The sequence below is a fragment of the Oryctolagus cuniculus genome, chromosome X (genome assembly GCF_051225735.1).
Source record: "Oryctolagus cuniculus isolate XC-2025 breed Fujian yellow rabbit chromosome X, ASM5122573v1, whole genome shotgun sequence".
Taxonomy (NCBI): Eukaryota; Metazoa; Chordata; class Mammalia; order Lagomorpha; family Leporidae; genus Oryctolagus; species Oryctolagus cuniculus.
The window spans coordinates 81,361,460-81,379,021 of record NC_142888.1 but is presented as its reverse complement, the minus strand read 5'-3'; the positions used below and the strand labels follow the sequence as shown (position 1 = coordinate 81,379,021).

The window sequence follows — 17,562 nt, the reverse complement described above, 5'->3', positions numbered from 1 at the left end:
TAGCACAGTGTAGGGGAGCACTGGACATGCATGAGAAGAGTTGGGTTTAATCCTCAGATCTACTATCAGAATAATATTGGGAAAATCAATCTCTTTCTTGTTCTGAAATCAAACAAAAAAATGGTTCCAGGGCTTCTTCTAAATTTCTACACACCACTCTTTAGCCAATAAATATAACAAAAAATTACTGCTAGAAGAGTATAGGAACTATGTTTTAATTGTTTTTGTAATCCCCAGAGGGTATAAGATGATACATAAGAATTAATTCTATTTAATTCAATGAACATTTTCCAACTATTGTCCAGATTCCTGGAATAGCACAAAATACTGGAAATTCAGAGATGATTTAGATATGCTCTCTTTCACTATTTTACAGTCCAGAGAAGAAAACTATACATGTAATATAAATATCAAGGATTTATGACATGGGGATGGTATTGTGGTGTAGAAAGGTAAGCTGATGCTTACAAGCTGTTTCCTCATATCCAGTGCTCTGGTTCCAGTCCTGGCCACTCTGCTTCTGATCCAGTTTCCTGGTAACATGCCTAGGAAGACAGCAGATGATGGCTCACATACTTGGGCCCCTGACACCCATGTGGGAGACCAAGATGGAGTTCTTGGGTCCTGGCTAAGACCTAGCCATTGCAGCCACCTGGGGACCAGAGCAACAGAGGGAAGCACTGTCTCCCTTTTTCTCTCTCTCCCTCTGTCACTCTTTCAAACGTATATAAATCTTAAAAAAAATCATGACAGAGGTAGGAAAAGAGTGATACTGGAACATAGTGGGTACAGCTTATGAAAGGCTGAGAAAGTGTTCCTGAAGGAAACCATACCGTTGATGAATCCTGAAGGATTATTTACCCATTTCCATGGGAAGAAACAAGAAAGAGTAAGAGTGGGGCCAGTGCTGTGGTGCAGCAGGTTAAGCTACTGCTTAGAGCACCAGCATTCCATATGGGCACTAGTTCGAGTCCTGGCTGCTCCACTTACAATCCAGCTCCCTGCTAATGTACCTGGGAAGGTAGTGGAAGATGGCTCAAGTCCCTGGGTCCCTGTCACCCACATGGGAGATCTGGAAGAAGCTCCTGGCTCCTGGGCTTCGGCCTGGCCTAGCCCTGGTCATTGTGGCCATTTGGAGAGTGAACCAGTGGATGGAAGATTTCTGTCTCTCTCTGTAACTCTGTCTTTAAATAAATAAATAAATCTTTTAAAAAGAGCAAGATAAAAAAAAGAAGTAGCAAGGGCAAAAAATAAAGAAACATAAGGTGTATGAATAGATATTCATTCTAAATTAAGAAAAATACATCACCAGTCATATAAAATGGGTATGAAACCACCTTTATAAAGGTAACTTATGCTACTTATTTTCCATATTTCCTTTAGAATCTCAGCAATAGCTGCATGTTTATTTTTTGGTGCCAAATATGTAAGAATTTTCTTCTAAAATGCATGCTGTAAAACCTGGGTTTCATATGTCATGAAAAATGGTGAGAAAATAGGATTACTGGGTATCTTATGAAAAGTAGGGACTGTCTAATATGCTCTTTGGGTTACTTGTTTCTGTAGCTGTCTGTGCCTTTCACTGGACTAAAATGAGCCCTGAGAATCAGAATTCTATCCATTGGTATTGTCTGACAGTTATCTAAATAATGTCAATTTAGAAGACTGAACTCTAAAATCTGTTCTTTAAAGTAGCAATCATGTGTAGTACCTGGTAGTCTTTCCACGAGCATCTGAGATTCCTCTCTGATGAAGACACAAATTCTGGCCTGTAGTTTATAGTAGAACCTTCAGGCAAGCTCCAGAATAAAACAAGAACAATAAGATATTGAATAATTTTGGTTACCTTATTACTATAACCAATGTTATCATAAAGCATATATTGGAGTTTCATAAAAGCTTTGGTCAACGGTGGCGGCGGCGGCGGCAGTTCTGGCAGCTCAGGACTGAGTGCAAGTAACATAAAGTCAGCCATGGTCCTGCAGAAGCTCTTCAGGTTCTCCTCTGTCGTCCGCTCAGCAGTTGCAGTCCATCTGCGGAGGAACGTTGGTGTAACAGCAGTGGCATTTAATAAAGAGCTTGATCCTGTACAAAAACTCTTCGTGGACAAGATTAGAGAATACAAATCTAAGCGACAGGCATCAGGAGGACCTGCTGATGCAGGCCCATCATACCAGCAAGATCTGGAGAAAGAGCTTTATAAGCTGAAGCAAATGTTTGGTAAAGCAGATATGAATACGTTCCCTACCTTCAAATTTGAAGATCCCAAATTTGAAACCATTGAAAAACCCCAGTTCTGAAGAAATAATGGAAAATTAATCTGGTAATTTGTCATGGATTACTTGTACAGTTAATCAGAAGTATCACAATAAATACATTTCAATACATTTCACAATTAAAAAAAAAGCTTTGGTCAGGGTTATTATCCCTGTGGGCAAAATAAAATTATGGATAAGGAGGGTTCAGACAATTGCCAGAGACTTCCAATAAACCATATAGTTCCTTTACATTACATACATTTTATTGGTGCCAGCATTGTGGCACAGGATGTTTGGCTACTGCTTGCAATGTTGGCATCTCATATCACAGTGCCAGTTCAAGATCTGGCTGCTCTGCTTCTGATCCAGCTTCTTGCTAATGTGCCTGGGGATGGTCCAAGTACTTGGGCCCTTCATACTCATGTGGGAGACAAAAATGGAGTTCTAGGTGTCTGGCTTCACCCTGGATCAGCTTTGACCATTATGGCCATTTGGGGAATAAACGAGGGGAGGGAAGACCTATTTCTTTCTATATTTCTTCCTATCTCTCTGTGTCACTCTGCCTTTCACATAAATAAATAAATCTTTAAAAATACATTTTATCAAAGCAAATTTAACTTAGAGAAGACTAAGTATCTCTTCTGATACAACAACTCTTCCCATGCATCTTTTATAAAAATAACACATTAAAACAATCAGAATTGTTTCATCTCTTTTATAAAATAAAAGAATTAATCTTTGTGATTTTTCAGATGACATCAGAAATCTCAATGGTTTTAGCTTAAAAGTTTTTGGTTTGGGGCCAGTGTTGTGGCACAGCAGGTAAAGCTGCCATCTGTGACGCCAGCATTCCATATCAGAATGCTGGTTCGAGTCCCCGTTGCTCCACTTCTGACCTAACTCCCTGCTAATGCAACTGGAAAAGCAGCAGCAGATGATCTCAGTGCTTGGGCCATGCTACCCACGTAGGAGACCTGGATGGAGTTCCAGGATCCTAGCTTCAACCTGGTCCAGCCTGGCCATTGCAGCCATTTGGAAAGTGAACCATTGTATATACAATCTCTCTCTTGTACTGCGTCTTTCAAATAAGTATTTTTTTTAAAAATTTCATTTTCCACACACACACACACAAAACCAGGTCATTTATGTTAATATGCGATGTGTTTATCACTGCCATTTTCCAAGGAATAATTCAATAAATATTTTACCATTTTCATATTTTTAGTGTCTAATGTGGTAAATAACAATAGTTATAACCTACAGAAATAAAAATAGTTTGTTTGAGGTTCTCAATAATTTTTAAGAGTTTAAGAGGATTTGGAGAGACTGATGTAGCTGTGGGTTGGGATGCCCATATTCCCTATGGAATGGCTGGCTACATCTCTTTCAGTCTAGCTCCCTGCTAATGTGCCTGGGAAGGCACAGATACCTGAGTCCCTACCGCTTAGGTGGGAGACCCAGATGGAGTTGCAGGCTCCTGGCTTCAGCATGTCCCAGCCCTAACATCTGGGGAGACAATGGATGGAAGATCTCTCTTTGTCACTCTGCCTTTATTTATAAATAAACAAGCAAATCTTTTTTTAAGAATATAGAAACCAAGAAGTTACATTAGGGAAAAACTCTCTTTCCATGGAAAACAGAAGCACATATACTGGTATAATTCTGTCATGTTATTCTTTGAAGATTCTCAGTCACTCATATTAACTATATCTTTTAAATGAAGTAGTCAACTACTATTTTAAAGAGAAAAGAACAAGGTGGATTGAGAACTGTCTGGGACATACAAAGGTACTTCAAAAAGGTTGTGGAAAATGGAGTTGGTGTTTGATATTGAGGGAAGACAGGTAATCAAATCCTTGACTTACCTTCAAGAAAAAAATTAGGTGCAAATCAGAGAATAGCAAACAGCAAGCAGCAAACATTATATTGAGAAAGCAAAGATACAAACCACACGCTGCAGGGCAGCAGACTCTCACCTCTGAATTATGTTTCATATTATATGGGCCATGTAATTCAACAGGATGTGTATTTCAACAAAAGGTAGTTATAGTCCAGGTTTTTCTGAGAAGCTGGATGATTTGCCAGAATATAGTTATTAGCCTAGTTCAATACTTATATGTTATGATATTTCTTGTCATGGCAGCTGGTAGGTGTGTTACTCAGCATGCTGAAGTACTACAATGACAGTATACTGAGCTGTAGGTCAATCTAAGTCAACCTTGGGACACTAAATGGGTATAAACCTGGTCCAGGCAGGGAGTCTGCTTATCTTTAAAGGCAAGGGGAACCAAACTCATTTCTTGTAGGTCTTGAGAAAATAGGAACAACCCAGGTAGCTCAACTGTTCTCTCTGTTTCAGTAAAAGACAAATTAATCTTGATGCAACATAATATTCAGGGCTGGTATTGTGGTATTAGGTAACTGATATCCCCTATCAAAGCACGGATTCAATCTTTACTGCTCTGTTTCTAGTCCAGCTTCCTGCTGATGTGCTGGGAAGGCAGCAGATAAATACTCAATTACTTGGGCCACTATCACTCATGAAGGATGAAATTCCTGGCTTTTGATTTAGGCCTGGCTCAGTCCCAGCTGTTATAGTTGCTTGAGAAGTAAGGTATAGGATAGAGAATCTCTCTCTGTATCTTTCCAATAATAAATTCACCTTTTTAGAATAAAGATCTATTTATATATTCAAAAGGCAGAAATAGAGAGAGAGAGAGCGAAAGAGAGAGAGAGAGAGAGAGAGAGAGAGAGAATCTTCCATCTGCTGGTTTACTCACCAAATGGCCGCAACGGCCGGGGCTGAGCCAGACCAAAGCCAGTAGCCAGGAGTTTCTACCTGGTCTCCCACATGGATGCAGTGGCCCAAGGACTTGAGCCATCTTCTGGTGCTTTCCCAGGCACATTAGCAGGGAGCTGGATTGGAAGTGGAACAGCTGGAACTCGAACTGGTGTCCATATGGGATGCTGGCACTGCAGGCAAAGGCTTAGCTTTCTACACCACAGCAGCAGCCCTAATAAATTCATATTTTAAAAAATAATTTTGAAAGTATTCAAAAAGCTCACCAAGATTCACATTATGAAAAAAGGGCATGAATTTCAAAATTTTTGCACAAAAATGAGTATCTTTTTTAAAAAAGAATATTTATTGATTTGAAAGGCAGAATTACAGAGAGAGACAGAGATCTTCCATCCACTGGTTTACTCCCCAAATGATGGCAAGGCTGGGACTGTGCCAAGGCAAAGCCAGGAGTCTGGAATACCATCTGCATCTCCCATGCGGGTGGCAGGGGCCCAAGGATGTGAGCTGTCATCTGCTGCCTCCCAGGTGTATTAGGAGGGAGCTCAATTGGAAGTGGAGCAGCTGGGACTCGAACTGGCACTCATATGGAATGTTGGTATTGAAGACAGCAGCTTCACCTGCTGTGCCACAAAGCTAGCCCCTGAATTTACCTTTTAATTCCATTTTTCACAAACTTCTTAAGGTACATTGGCAGGAGCATTTGAACAGAGTAGCAGAGGTTAGGACTACATATAAGAAAACTTTCTATAACTACATAAATCCTTTTTATAACTTCCTAAAGTGGGGTAAATGGACACATTCATTACAGCCTTCATGATATAGCCCCTCTCAGGGCCAGCATTGTGGCACAGCAGGATAGTCACTGCCTGCAACACTGGAAGCCCATAATGAGAACTGGATCAAATCCAGGTTGCTCCACTACTAATCCAACTCCCTGCTAATGCACCTGGGAAGGCAGTAGAAGATGACCCAAGTACTTAGGCCCCTGTTACCCAAATGGGAAACTCAAATCAAGTTCCAGGCTCCTGGCTTTGGCCTGGCTATTGCAGCCATTTAGGGAGTAAACTAGTAGAACTCCCTCTCCCCCCTCCCTCTCCCTTCTGCCTTTCAAATAAATAAAATCTTTTTTTTTAAAAAAAAGTTCCTTTCAAATAAATAAATCTGTAAAAGAAAAAAGATGTAGCCTCTCTACAGCGTTTGAAAACAAGAAGCAGGGCTGGCGCCTTGGCACAGTAGGTTAATAGTCCGCCTGTGGCACCAGCATCCCATTTGGGCACCGATTCTAGTCCTGGTCGCTCCTCTTCCAGGCCAGCTCTCTGCTGTGGCCCGGGAGGGCAGTGGAGGATGGCCCAAGTACTTGGGCCCCTTTACCCGCATGGGAGACTGGGAAGAAGCACCTGGCTCCTGGCTTCAGATCGGTGCAGCTCTGGCCATTCCGGCCATTTGGGGAGTGAACCAACAGAAGGAAGACCTTTCTCTCTGTCTCTCTCTCTGTCTATAACTCTACCTGTCAAATAAATAAATAAAATCTTTAAAAAAAGAAAATAATAAGCAAAGGTAGTTAAATTATGCTTAATTGAAAACAATGTTTCAGAGTTCCAGCACTGAGGACAGCAGCCCCAGCAGTGTGGCTTTGGTGTCATTCAGAGAAGGTAATCCCACAGAGATGACTTCATCTCCTTGGCTCTGGGGAAGCAAGAGCATTGGAATGCTGTCTATGAGAGAGAACTACAAACTTTGCAGGAATATGGAGATACAAAAGAAATCTGGTTTGGAGAAGAGAGTGTGACTTGACTAATAAGATGATGAAGAAACAGAATATTCCACTGGATGCAACCAGTGCTTCATATTGGAATTGGATATAGTGTTTTCCTGGTTGAACCTGCAAAATTTGGTTTCAGTAATATTATTGGCATTGAGTACTCTCCTTCAGCAATTCAGATTTCTGGAAGTATCCTAGAGAAAGAAGGGCTATCTAACTTTAAGTTGAAGGTATAAGATTTTTGAATCTTTCCACAAAGCTGTCTGGATTTAAAATTTGTATTGACAAAGGGTCTTTTGATGCCATAAGCCTTAATCTTGACAATGCAGTTGAGAAGAGGAAGCAATATGTGAAATCTCTCTCCAGGTGCTGAAACTAAAAGGCTTTTTTCTAATAACCTCATGTAATTGGACCAAGGCAGAGTTCTGAAGGAATTCAGTGAAGGATATTTTGTGGGCCATCACTGTGGTGTAGCTGGTTAAGCTACTGTCTGCAGTGTTGGCATTCCATATCGGCACCAGTTTGAGTCTTGGCTGCTCCACTTCTTATCCAGCTCCCTACTAATGAGTTTGGGAAAGCAGCGGACAATGGCCCAAGTCCTTGGGCCACTATACCCAAAAAAAGCTCCTGGCTCCTGACTTTGGCCTGCCCCAGCCCCAGCCATTGCAGACATTTAGGGAATGAACCAGTGTATGGTGGAGCTTTCTCACTCGCTCCCTCCCTCTATAACTCTAGTTTCCAAATAAATAAATAAATCTTTAAAAAAAGTTTCATTACTCTCTTTTCTTTAGGAATTACCTAGCCTACCAATGACTAACCATGAACTCATTCAATTTAATGCCATCACATGATTGATTAAAGATCTTGGAAAAATCTTCACGTAGGCATACTTCAAAGCATAGTTGTTATTGAAATAAAGTTTGTTGGAATAATGATTTAATTTAGTTGAATACGATTTACATTTTTCACAATTGCAAACATTGTTAGGAATAATGTTAACTAACTTGATCAGAATATGTGTGCAAGTTTAAAAAAAATATCACCCAAGAAAAACAAAAAGTATGCTTATATTACACTTGACAATGGTAAGTCAGAAAAAAAGACATAAGCCAAAGAATCATGTTAATTATGTAATCTTTTCTCCATTAGTTTCTGTAAGATGTTTTATTAAAGTCTAGCACATTTAAAGTGTTAGAAGTTCAATTTTCTAGGAATTTAAGAACATTCAGTTTATGTATGTATTCAGGTTCTTTAATTGAACAATGGTGCTCCTTCACTATCTTCCAGATATAAGAAAAGATTTCATAGACAACAATGAGAAGTTAAGGAAGGTATTTCTGAGTAACAGCCACACAGATACAAAGAAAGCTTAAAACTTCAGCCGCATAGCGGGTTAAGCTGCTGCCTGCAAAGCTGGCATCCCATATGGACTCCGGTTTGAGTCCCGCTGTTCCACTTCCAATCTCACTCTCTGCTAATGAGCCTGGGAAAACAGTAGAAGATTGTCCAAGTGCACGAGCCCCTGCCCTTGGATGGGAGAACCGGTGCAAACTCCTGGTTCCTGGCTTTAGACCAGCCTAGCATTGCCCACTGCGGCCACTTGGGGAGTGAACCAGCAGATGGAAGATATCACTCTTTCTAGCTCCCTTCTCCCTGTAGCTCTCTACCTTTCTAATAAAATAAATCTTAAAAAAAAAAAAAAAGAGTCAACATAAAAACAAATCCTAATCAACCCAGAGATCAAAAAGCTATTCTTCCTGGTCGTATAAATTCTTAAATGATTTGAATATGAAATAAATAAACACACAAACAAAAGTAATAAATGCCTTCTATCATCTCTTGCCTAACGGAAGACAGGGCTTTATAATCCATTATTACTAATCTATACAATCTATTAATACAGGTCAAAGTCATACTATAAAACTGAATTCTCCCTTACTGCTGCTACCAAACATGTTTGTATCAAAAACAAAATAACAATAATGAAGAAAAAGGGTGCCAGTGCTGTGGCATAACGGGTACAGCTGCCGCCTGCAGTGCTGGCACCCCATATGGGCACCAGTTCAAGGCCCGGCTGCTCCATTTCTGATCCAGCTCTCTGCTATGGCCTGGGAAAGCAATAGAAGATGGCCCAAGGCCTTGGGCCCCTGCACCCACCTGGGAAACCTGGAAGAAGCTCCTGGCTCCTGGCTTCAGATTGGCACAGCTCCGGCCGTTGCGGCCAATTGGGGAGTGAACCAGCGGATGGAAGAGCTCTCTCTCTCTTTCTCTGCCTCTTCTCTCTCTGCGTACCTCTGACTTTTAAATAAATAAATAAATCTTTTAAAAAAATGAAGAAAAAAGAGAAAGGAAAAAATCAACTTTTAACAAATGTTAATTTTAAGCACCAACATGATCATCTCACAATATGGTATTAATATTAAATATACAAGAATTTTAATTTTCATGCTTTGTTATTAAATAGCAAAATATTCACTCTTAAGAGTCACATACCACAGTATGTTGAGCCATCACTTACAACACTGCATCCTCTATCAGACTGATGCCTTTAATTCTTTCTTGTGCCAACACAAGAACCTCTATTCCAGCCATTTCCACTAATAGTCAATTATTGCTTTCACATAGAAGAAATGGTTTCCGCAGGTTAGCGTGCCTTGTGGTAAAATTCAGAGCAACTGAGGCATATGCATAAATTATAAGTTCAGGATGTTTTAGGACAGGTAAGATTTTTAAATGTCTTTATCTTTAAATTTCAATACATATTCATATTTTATTCCTCTTATTGGGCAGAAAATGATTGTAATTATGTATTTTTATTTAACCATGGCTTTTCTACATTCATTATTGAGCTGTAGTTGCACTGTACCATTAATTTCTGAAATTTGGTATCAACAAAGGGATAACAACATTATCACTCCTCAAAGATAACTACCCATTGTACAAGATTTATAGGAAACACCCTATAGAAATAGGAGTCTGTCTTCTCAGCCTACTATTTTAGGCTTAATTCACCTCCAATTCTTTTCTGCTTTAAAATAATTTCTTCTCTTGGTTTCTGTGGATATATTCAGGCAGGCCAATATATAAACTTGAAGTGACTTAAAGTGAGATTTTAAGCTGGAAACACAAAACACATTAGAACGAGATAAAACAGGCAATAATTAACAGTATGATGGTGGCAGGAGTTTTTACACCTGTCTCTTGTACCTGCCTGATAAAGTGTAATTTCTCTGTGGCACTCATGCTGATTTATAATCTACAGTTTAAATGGTTCAGTGTAAAGGCTCAATGGGTTACAGATCTAGGCTTCATTCCTTACTACCTCTATTTTACATAAAAAGTGTGCTAAGGGAGTTGACCAGTCTCTTTGCAGCTTCCAAGAGACCCTCCAGCAATCTGGTTTTTGGACAACTGGAGTTGAAAGAGCCTACGAATGATTTTTAAAAAGGCACTTTTACTTTTTATCCCCCTCCAGCTTCGCAGCCTCGAATTAAAACTATTTAACTCACATGTATCTTGGAAAAACATAGTAGCAAGTAAAGAACCCCAAACTTTTCTATTATTAAAAGAACTGAAGTGCCCAAGAAATGACCCCAGCATAATTCTAGGGATAGACTGGTTGGTCTTTTTTTTTTTAATACTACTAAAGAAAAATTATATTAGGCATTTTCTTATCCCTTTACGGTGAGGGTCTCAAGAGCAGTTAGACGCCGAGTTTACAGCAAGAGCCTAGAAAGAAACCCTCAGTCTTTGGCTCCACCCCACTGGGGACACAGGCATGGGTCCTGCCGCCCCCTGGCGGTCCCGGTCGACTTCCGCTTCTGCCACGGACCACGGGCCACCGCACGCGTGGCCTACGCCACGTCACATCCGGTCCTTGCGAGTGGAACCCGCGCGATGAAGTGCGTGTTCGTTACCGTAGGGACCACCTGCTTTGTCGACCTCATTGCGCGTGTCTCGGCGCACGAGAGTCTGCAAGTGAGTGGGGGAGGGGCGCGGGCGACGTCTGAGCTCGCCGCGCTTCGCCCGCCGAGGCCAGTCTTAACTCCTGGCCCCGGTAACCTTGCCTGACCGCAACGCTGGGAAAGAAATTACCACAGCTGTACCTCAGGTGCGGCCGTCCCTTGATTGGCTTTTCACTGCGCCCGGTCGAGCCCGCTTCCGGCTCTGCTCAGCCCCTCTAGGTCCTCCACTTCCCCCTCCCGGTCCCCCGTCATTTCTCAGGGCCGAGCCTCCTCGTCCTTTCGGTGGCTCCTCCTTTCCCAGGCTTTTTTCCTTGGGATTCTCCGCCTTCGCCCCTCCTCCCTAACGGCTCCGCCCTCAGAGCTGGGGCTTCTGCCCAGCCGCGACACCCCGTCGTGTTCGGCCTTCCAGTCTGTGGGGTGCCCTCAGAGCTGGCGTCCTCGGGCTTCGCGGCGTCCCCTGAGCGCGTCCCCCTCGAGGCTTGCGGTTCTCGCAGCCCAACTCGTGAGGAGGTAGAGCTCTGCTGTTCCCTGCTTCTCTCTGGCTAGTTTGCGACCCTCTTTTCAAAGTCTAACCCTGCTCTCCTTTTAGCCGTGCTGGTTCTTTCCCGACTTGTTAAGCTGGGTCACCGAAATCCGTCTGGGATAGTGAGGTTCCTGGGTCGGGCCCGGGACGGGCAAAGTTGGGAAAATTAAGGTTGTTTGGTAGCCCGTGCTCGGGTCTGCACGCTGGCTTTTAGGATTTGTTAACTGCGGTTTTCTCGGGAGGCAGTTTAAAAGGCCCGCGTTTTCTTATTTCCTGTTTCAGATAACCAAGAGCTTTGGTTACAACCAACTTGTCCTCCAAACTGGCAGAGGAACTGTAGTACTCGAACCGTTCAGTGCTGAGTCTTTTACTCTGAATGTTTACAGGTACAAGGATTCCTTGAAAGAAGACCTTCAGAAAGCAGATCTTGCTATTAGTCACGCAGGTAAAATGCCTTAGAATCTCAGGATTTGGTCTTTGCCACATAACAAAAAACGAGTTGACACCGGGACCTTTCTGTCGCCAGAATTCCGAATGGTAGCCCTTTTGAACATATGATTACTGGAATTATTTGAATGTAACAATTGAGAACTTTATGGGAATTTAGTATTTCTGGATGAGCGAAGGATGGAAAATTCATCACCATAGCTCAACTTTCTGATAAGAAAGCTAAGCACAGAGAGGGAGATAGTTAGTTCATGCAATGACACCTGTAGTGAACTGTGAACTTGAAATTAGTATTTGGGCTTAGATCTGAAGCAATGTTTAGCTTGCTGATGGGTTGGGTTGGTCATGGTGAAATTCACTTTGAAAGATTTTTTTGCATTTCTATTAAAAGTGTGTGAAACGAATTCAGAAATATTCTTTAGCAGCTATATATCATGCAAATCACTGCCTGCTTTTCAGAGAACCATCCTAATGATCTAGTTAATTAGACTTCAGTTCCCTTATAATTGCATTTAGGAAGCATTGCAGTTTTCACTGCCAGGAGGGAGGATATTCCTGGTTTTTAAAGAGTCTAGTTTTTAAAGAGTCTAGTTAAAGAGGAGAGAAAGTCATTAGAAACAGACGTTACTAACAGATTGGTGATCAAAAACTTAGAAAATAGTAGCTAAAGAGCTTTTGGAACTGCTCTGAATGCTTTGTGTATTTTATCTTGTTTGATTCTTACATACAAAGGAAATAAGAGGAAATTCCAGAAGCTTCATGGCAGTTATAATTAAACAATGTTTATTTTGGTGCAAAAACTTGAAATCCATGAGTAACTTTTTTCATAACACATTTTCCATCAACTTTTTATGTACTTGTGTTTCTCCATTTTACAGATGAGGAAACAGAAACGTGTTAAGTTAGTTGTCCAGTCAGTAAGTGGTGGAAAGATAACAATTAATTACCCCCTCCTATAAAAGGTACTGTCTACATATCAGTGTTCTTGTTCCCATTTAAAATAGCTGGGTGATTTTAGATTCAAAGTTGAATTGATCCTAATATTTTATGGGTGAAAATTCATAGCAGTCTAACCATTCTGGGTATGGCACCTCAAGGGTAGACTCATAAGGAGTGGGCAGAGCTTTGCTTTATTATTAGTTTTTCACATAGCAGGCTTGCCTTTTCTATTTGTGTTTGAATAGAAGTAAACTGTGACTGTCCCTTGGTATCCTTGGAGGGTGGGTTCCAGTACCCTGTGCAGATGCTCCAGTCTCTTATCTAAAATAGAATAGTATTTGCATGTGGCTTAGACATATCCTTCCATAAACTGCACTTGAAATCATCTCAAGATTGCTTATAATACCTAATACAGTGTAATGCTATATACATGATAGTTATAAAAGGTTACTTCAAAAATTTTATGGAAAATAGAATTAAAAGATAAGTTTATTGATACAAAAACTTTGAAACCCACAGATTTTTAATAATGTTCACTTTCCGTGAATTTTTCAAGACTCTAGTATACATGAATTTCAAAAAAAATTATCAAAATAAACTTTTTATTTATTTGAAATGCAGAGTAAAAGAGATGCCTTCCATCTGTTGGTTCATTCTTGACATACCTGCAACAGCCAGGGCTGGGCAATGCCAAAGCCAGAAGCCTGGAGCCTAGAACGCCATCCGGGTTTCTCAAATGGGTGGCAGTGATCCAAGGACTTGAGTCATTGTATGCTGCCTCCCAGAGTGTGCATTAAAAGGAAGCTGGGTTAGAAGTAGAGGCTGGGGGCCAGAATCCTGGCACAGCAGCTTAAGCTGCTGTCTGGGATGCCAACATTGCATATGGGTACCTGTTCTAGTCTTTGTTGTACTGCTTTCGATCCAGCTGCCTGATGATGCACCATGGAAAGCAGCAGAAGATGACCCAAGCACTTAGTCCCCTGTCACTTATGGGAGACTTCATGGAGTTCCAGGCTCCTGGCTTCTGTGAACCCATAAAAAGAAAAGTCTGCTCTTTGAGCATGCATCCCAATGTTAAAAAATGAAGAAGTGGAGGCTAGGCTAGAGTAGATCCCAGGCATTCTGCCACAATGCCTGCCCTGAAAATAAACTTTTTTTTTAAAAAAAAGATTTATTTGTTTGAAAGTTAAAAGAGGCAGAGGTGGGGAGAGAGAGAAAGATAACAGACACACTTTCAGTCTATTGGTTCACTCCCCCAAAGACCACAATGTCCAGGGCTGAGCCAGGCTGAAGCCTGGATCCAGGAGCTTCTTCTGGGTCTCCCATGTGCATGCAGGAACCCAAGCATGTGGAACATTTTCCACTGCTCTCCCAGACATATTAGCAGCGAGCTTGAACCAGCACCCATATGGGATGCCGGTGCTGCAGATGGCAGCTTTACCTGCTACACCACAGTGCTGGTCCCAAAAATAAACTTTTAACTCCATTTTTCCACAAACTTTTAAAAGTATTCTTGTATTATTTAGGGAGTAATGACAAGAAAAAAATCTAAACATGTTTTGTACAGATCCAGTTTATTTCCAGAATATTGTTTTTTAAAGATTATTTATCTGAAAGGCAGAGTCAGAGAGAGGGAGAGACAAAGACAGATCTTCCACCCACTAGTTCACTCCCCAAATGATTGCAATGGCTGGGTCTGGAACAGGCCCAAGTCAGGAGCCTGAAATTTCAGCTGAGTCTCACACGTGGGTGGCAAGGGCCAGCATTGTGGCGCAGCAGGTTAAGCTGCTACTAGACACTGGACTCCCGTATGAGTGCCGGTTTGAGTCCAGGCTGCTCCACTTCCAATCCAGCTCCTTGCTAATGCACCTGATAAAGTAGCAGAAGATGAACCAAGTATTTGGGCTCCTGTCACTCACATAGGAGATTGGGATGGAGTTCCAGGCTCCTGGCTTTGGCCTGGCACAGCCTCATCTGTTGCAGCTATTTGGGGAGTGAACTAGTGGGTGGAAGATCTGTCTCTGTCCCTCTCTGTGACTCTTTCAAATAAATCTTTTTTTTAAATCGTATTAATAAATTTGATCTTTGGGGGCTAGTGCTGTGGTGAAGTGGGCTAGAGCCCTGGCCTGCAGTGTCAGCATCCCATATGTGCACTGGTTCAAGTCCTGGCTGTTCCACTTTCTATCCAGCTCCCTGATGATGCGCCTGGGAAAGCAGCTGAGGATGGCCTAAATCCCTGGGCCCCAGTACCCACGTGGGAGACTTGGAAGAAGCTCCTGGCTCCTGGCTTCAGATTGGCTCAGCTCCAGCGGTTATCTGGGGAGTGAACCAGCGGATGGAAGACCTCTCTGTCTGTCCGTCTCTCTCTCTCTCTCTCTCTCTCTCTACCTCTCTACCTCTCTACCTCTCTCTATATACCTCTGTCTCTACCTCTGTAACTCTTTCAAACAAATAAAATCTTTTTAAAAATTAACCTTTTTTTGGTAGGTGCAGGAAGCTGGAGACTCTGGAAAAAGGAAAGCCACTGTGGTAGTTATAAATGAAAAGTTGATGAATAATCAACTGGAATAATCAGCTGAAATTGGCAAAGCAGCTGTACAGAGAGGGGCATCTCTTCTACTATACTTGCAGGTATACTAGAGACCGATTATTTGACCACTAAGCATAATTCCTCCCTGACTGTTCTTATCTACTCACCTAGCCCGCCTGTCTTCTTTTAGCTGTTCTCTTCTCCTGCTTACCAAGCATACTTTGATTTTTCTCACCTATAAAATCATCTCATTTGTTTCTTTCCCTTTTTAACTGATCTCTGTGTTACATGCTTTTCTATGTATGTGACTGTTTCTTTACATGTGAGTATCTGGGTGTACAAGTCTCTGAGAATCTAATTTTTATGTTCATCATTTAGATATTCAGTATTCAGGGGAGGCATTTACTTACTTTAGTTAAAGTTTTGCATTTAGTAAGCCCACTGGCATCCCTAAATTAAATTTACTCATTCATGTATTCAACTGTACCTAATATGTAGTAGATGCTGTTTTAGGTATTGTGGATACAGTGGTAAAAAAGAGGTAAAGTCCCTGTGCTCATAGTGCTTACATTCTAGTGGTGGTTGATTAGCAAGCAGTAAATAAGTACACAAATAATCACAATAATTTCACCTGAAGGAATGTCCTGTAAAGAAAATAAGACCTGGGGTGAAGAACAATTAGATATAATTGTCAGGAGAGGTTTGACATGATCTTTGAGCTGAGGCTTGAATTCCATGGAAGAGCCAGTCATGTGAAGCTGTAGAGGTAGAGGAACAGCAATTGCAAAAGCCCAAAATTAGGAGTAAAGTTGGAATTTTGTGTGCTTGAGGAGCAAAGGGAAGGTTAGTGTGGCAGGAACATAGCAAGGGAGAATGTAGTGAAAGATAAGGCTGAGCAGGTATCATTCACGTGAGAGTTCTGATTTTATTCTGTATTAAGTGAGAAGTCTTTGGAGCGTTTTAAGTAGGGGGATTACTTTATGGTAAGAAGTATTATTTTCTTTTCTTTTTTTTTTTTTTGACAGGCAGAGTGGACAGTGAGAGAGAGAGACAGAGAGAAAGGTCTTCCTTTGCCGTTGGTTCACCCTCCAATGGCCGCCGCAGCCGGCGCACCGCGCTGATCCGATGGCAGGAGCCAGGAGCCAGGTGCTTTTCCTGATCTCCCATGGGGTGCAGGGCCCAAGCACCTGGGCCATCCTCCAGTGCACTCCCTGGCCACAGCAGAGAGCTGGCCTGGAAGAGGGGCAACTGGGACAGAATCCGGCGCCCCGACCGGGACTAGAACCCGGTGTGCCGGCGCCGCTAGGCGGAGGATTAGCCTAGTGAGCCGCGGCGCCGGCCAAGAAGTATTATTTTCTACAAGTGTGTTAGAATTCAACAAGAACTGATTGACATCATAATAGGAGGATGAAGAAAATTGCTGGTTTGTTTTCTATCGTTCTTCCTTAAGATACTGGAAGCTTCCCAAAGGGCTGGTCAGTAGTTCCTAACTGACTTTAAAACATATCCTAATTTGATGTTTTGAAGAGTAAAAGCATAGAAGTATTTAAAATTACTTATTTTTGTTATATTGAAGTTAATTTAGAATAAAAATAAGTAAACCATAGAAGAAATTGGCTACACCATAATAAGCTTTCCTTTTAATTTTCCTATTTTATCTTTTAGGCACTCACTAAATACTTGTTCATTCATTAATACTTATTGAGCACCTACCACGTGCAAGGTATTGTTCTAGGAACTTGCTATATACATCAGTGAACAAAATAAAGATTCTTACTCTCATCAAGAGGACACAGATTCATTCATTCAGGAGTAAAATTGTTGGTGGCCTCCTTTGTATACTGACAGAGATGTTAGAGGGTTCTATAATGTAGAAGCTGGTTTTGAAGCATTGTGAGTCAGTGGAGAAGCTAGATGATTAAAATTATGTATGCTTTAGATAATGGGCATATCTGTCTTTAGGTAACTGAGATTGCTAGGGGTTAACATCAGTTTTTAAGATAAATAAACTTTCATTTTCCTAACTGGTTTATGCGAATCTATTTTTCCAGATACATTTGAGGAATATTTTCACTTTAAATGATACAGCTGTGACTTTAAGTTAGTACCTTATAAAGGGAGAAACATTGACCATTGACTTCAGAAACACATGCTGGCCGGCGCCGCGGCTCACTAGGCTAATCCTCCACCTAGCGGCGCCGGCACACCGGGTTCTAGTCCCGGTCGGGCGCCGGATTCTGTCCCGGTTGCCCCTCTTCCAGGCCAGCTCTCTGCTGTGGCCAGGGAGTGCACTGGAGGATGGCCCAAGTGCTTGGGCCCTGCACCCCATGGGAGA

The 17,562-nt window shown here is 41.7% G+C and overlaps 3 protein-coding genes and 1 pseudogene across 16 annotated transcripts in view; all 4 read left to right on the top strand.

Annotated features, from left to right (window-relative positions):
• Positions 1–1,833: 1,833 nt before the first annotated feature.
• Positions 1,834–2,445, top strand: LOC100350526 (ATP synthase peripheral stalk subunit F6, mitochondrial). Its single transcript, XM_002720207.6, has one exon. The coding sequence runs from the start codon at positions 1,974–1,976 to the stop codon at positions 2,298–2,300; it is 327 nt and encodes a 108-aa protein (XP_002720253.3). The 5' UTR covers positions 1,834–1,973; the 3' UTR covers positions 2,301–2,445.
• A 1,624-nt stretch (positions 2,446–4,069) lies between these two features.
• LOC100342743 (EEF1A lysine methyltransferase 2 pseudogene) lies at positions 4,070–7,305 on the top strand (annotated as a pseudogene).
• Positions 7,306–10,668: 3,363 nt separating this feature from the next.
• On the top strand, positions 10,669–15,323 carry LOC149119684 (UDP-N-acetylglucosamine transferase subunit ALG13-like). Of its 4 annotated transcripts, none has more exons than XM_089324212.1 (4): positions 10,669–10,801; positions 11,594–11,756; positions 12,637–12,720; positions 15,185–15,322. In XM_089324212.1, exons 1-3 carry the CDS (start codon positions 10,721–10,723, stop codon positions 12,657–12,659), a joined length of 267 nt encoding a protein of 88 aa, XP_089180338.1. In that variant the 5' UTR covers positions 10,669–10,720; the 3' UTR covers positions 12,660–12,720; positions 15,185–15,322. The 4 variants fall into 4 exon arrangements, with proteins under 4 accessions (XP_089180338.1, XP_089180339.1, XP_089180337.1 ...); XM_089324213.1 differs by lacking the exon at positions 15,185–15,322 and adding an exon at positions 14,887–15,019; XM_089324211.1 differs by lacking the exon at positions 12,637–12,720 and having other exon boundaries at positions 15,185–15,323.
• LOC100342997 (ALG13 UDP-N-acetylglucosaminyltransferase subunit) overlaps positions 10,720–17,562 on the top strand; it is a 96,277-nt gene continuing 89,434 nt past the window's right edge. For 2 of the 11 annotated variants that reach the window (XM_089324207.1, XM_089324204.1), the window contains exons 1-2: positions 11,222–11,298; positions 11,698–11,756. The gene's annotated coding sequence lies outside the window, so the exon portion shown is untranslated. Of the gene's footprint in view, positions 10,802–10,852; positions 10,935–11,011; positions 11,299–11,691; positions 11,757–15,187; positions 15,329–17,562 lie in introns of those variants that run through there. The other 9 variants (XM_089324197.1, XM_089324198.1, XM_089324203.1 and 6 more) reach the window with 9 other exon arrangements.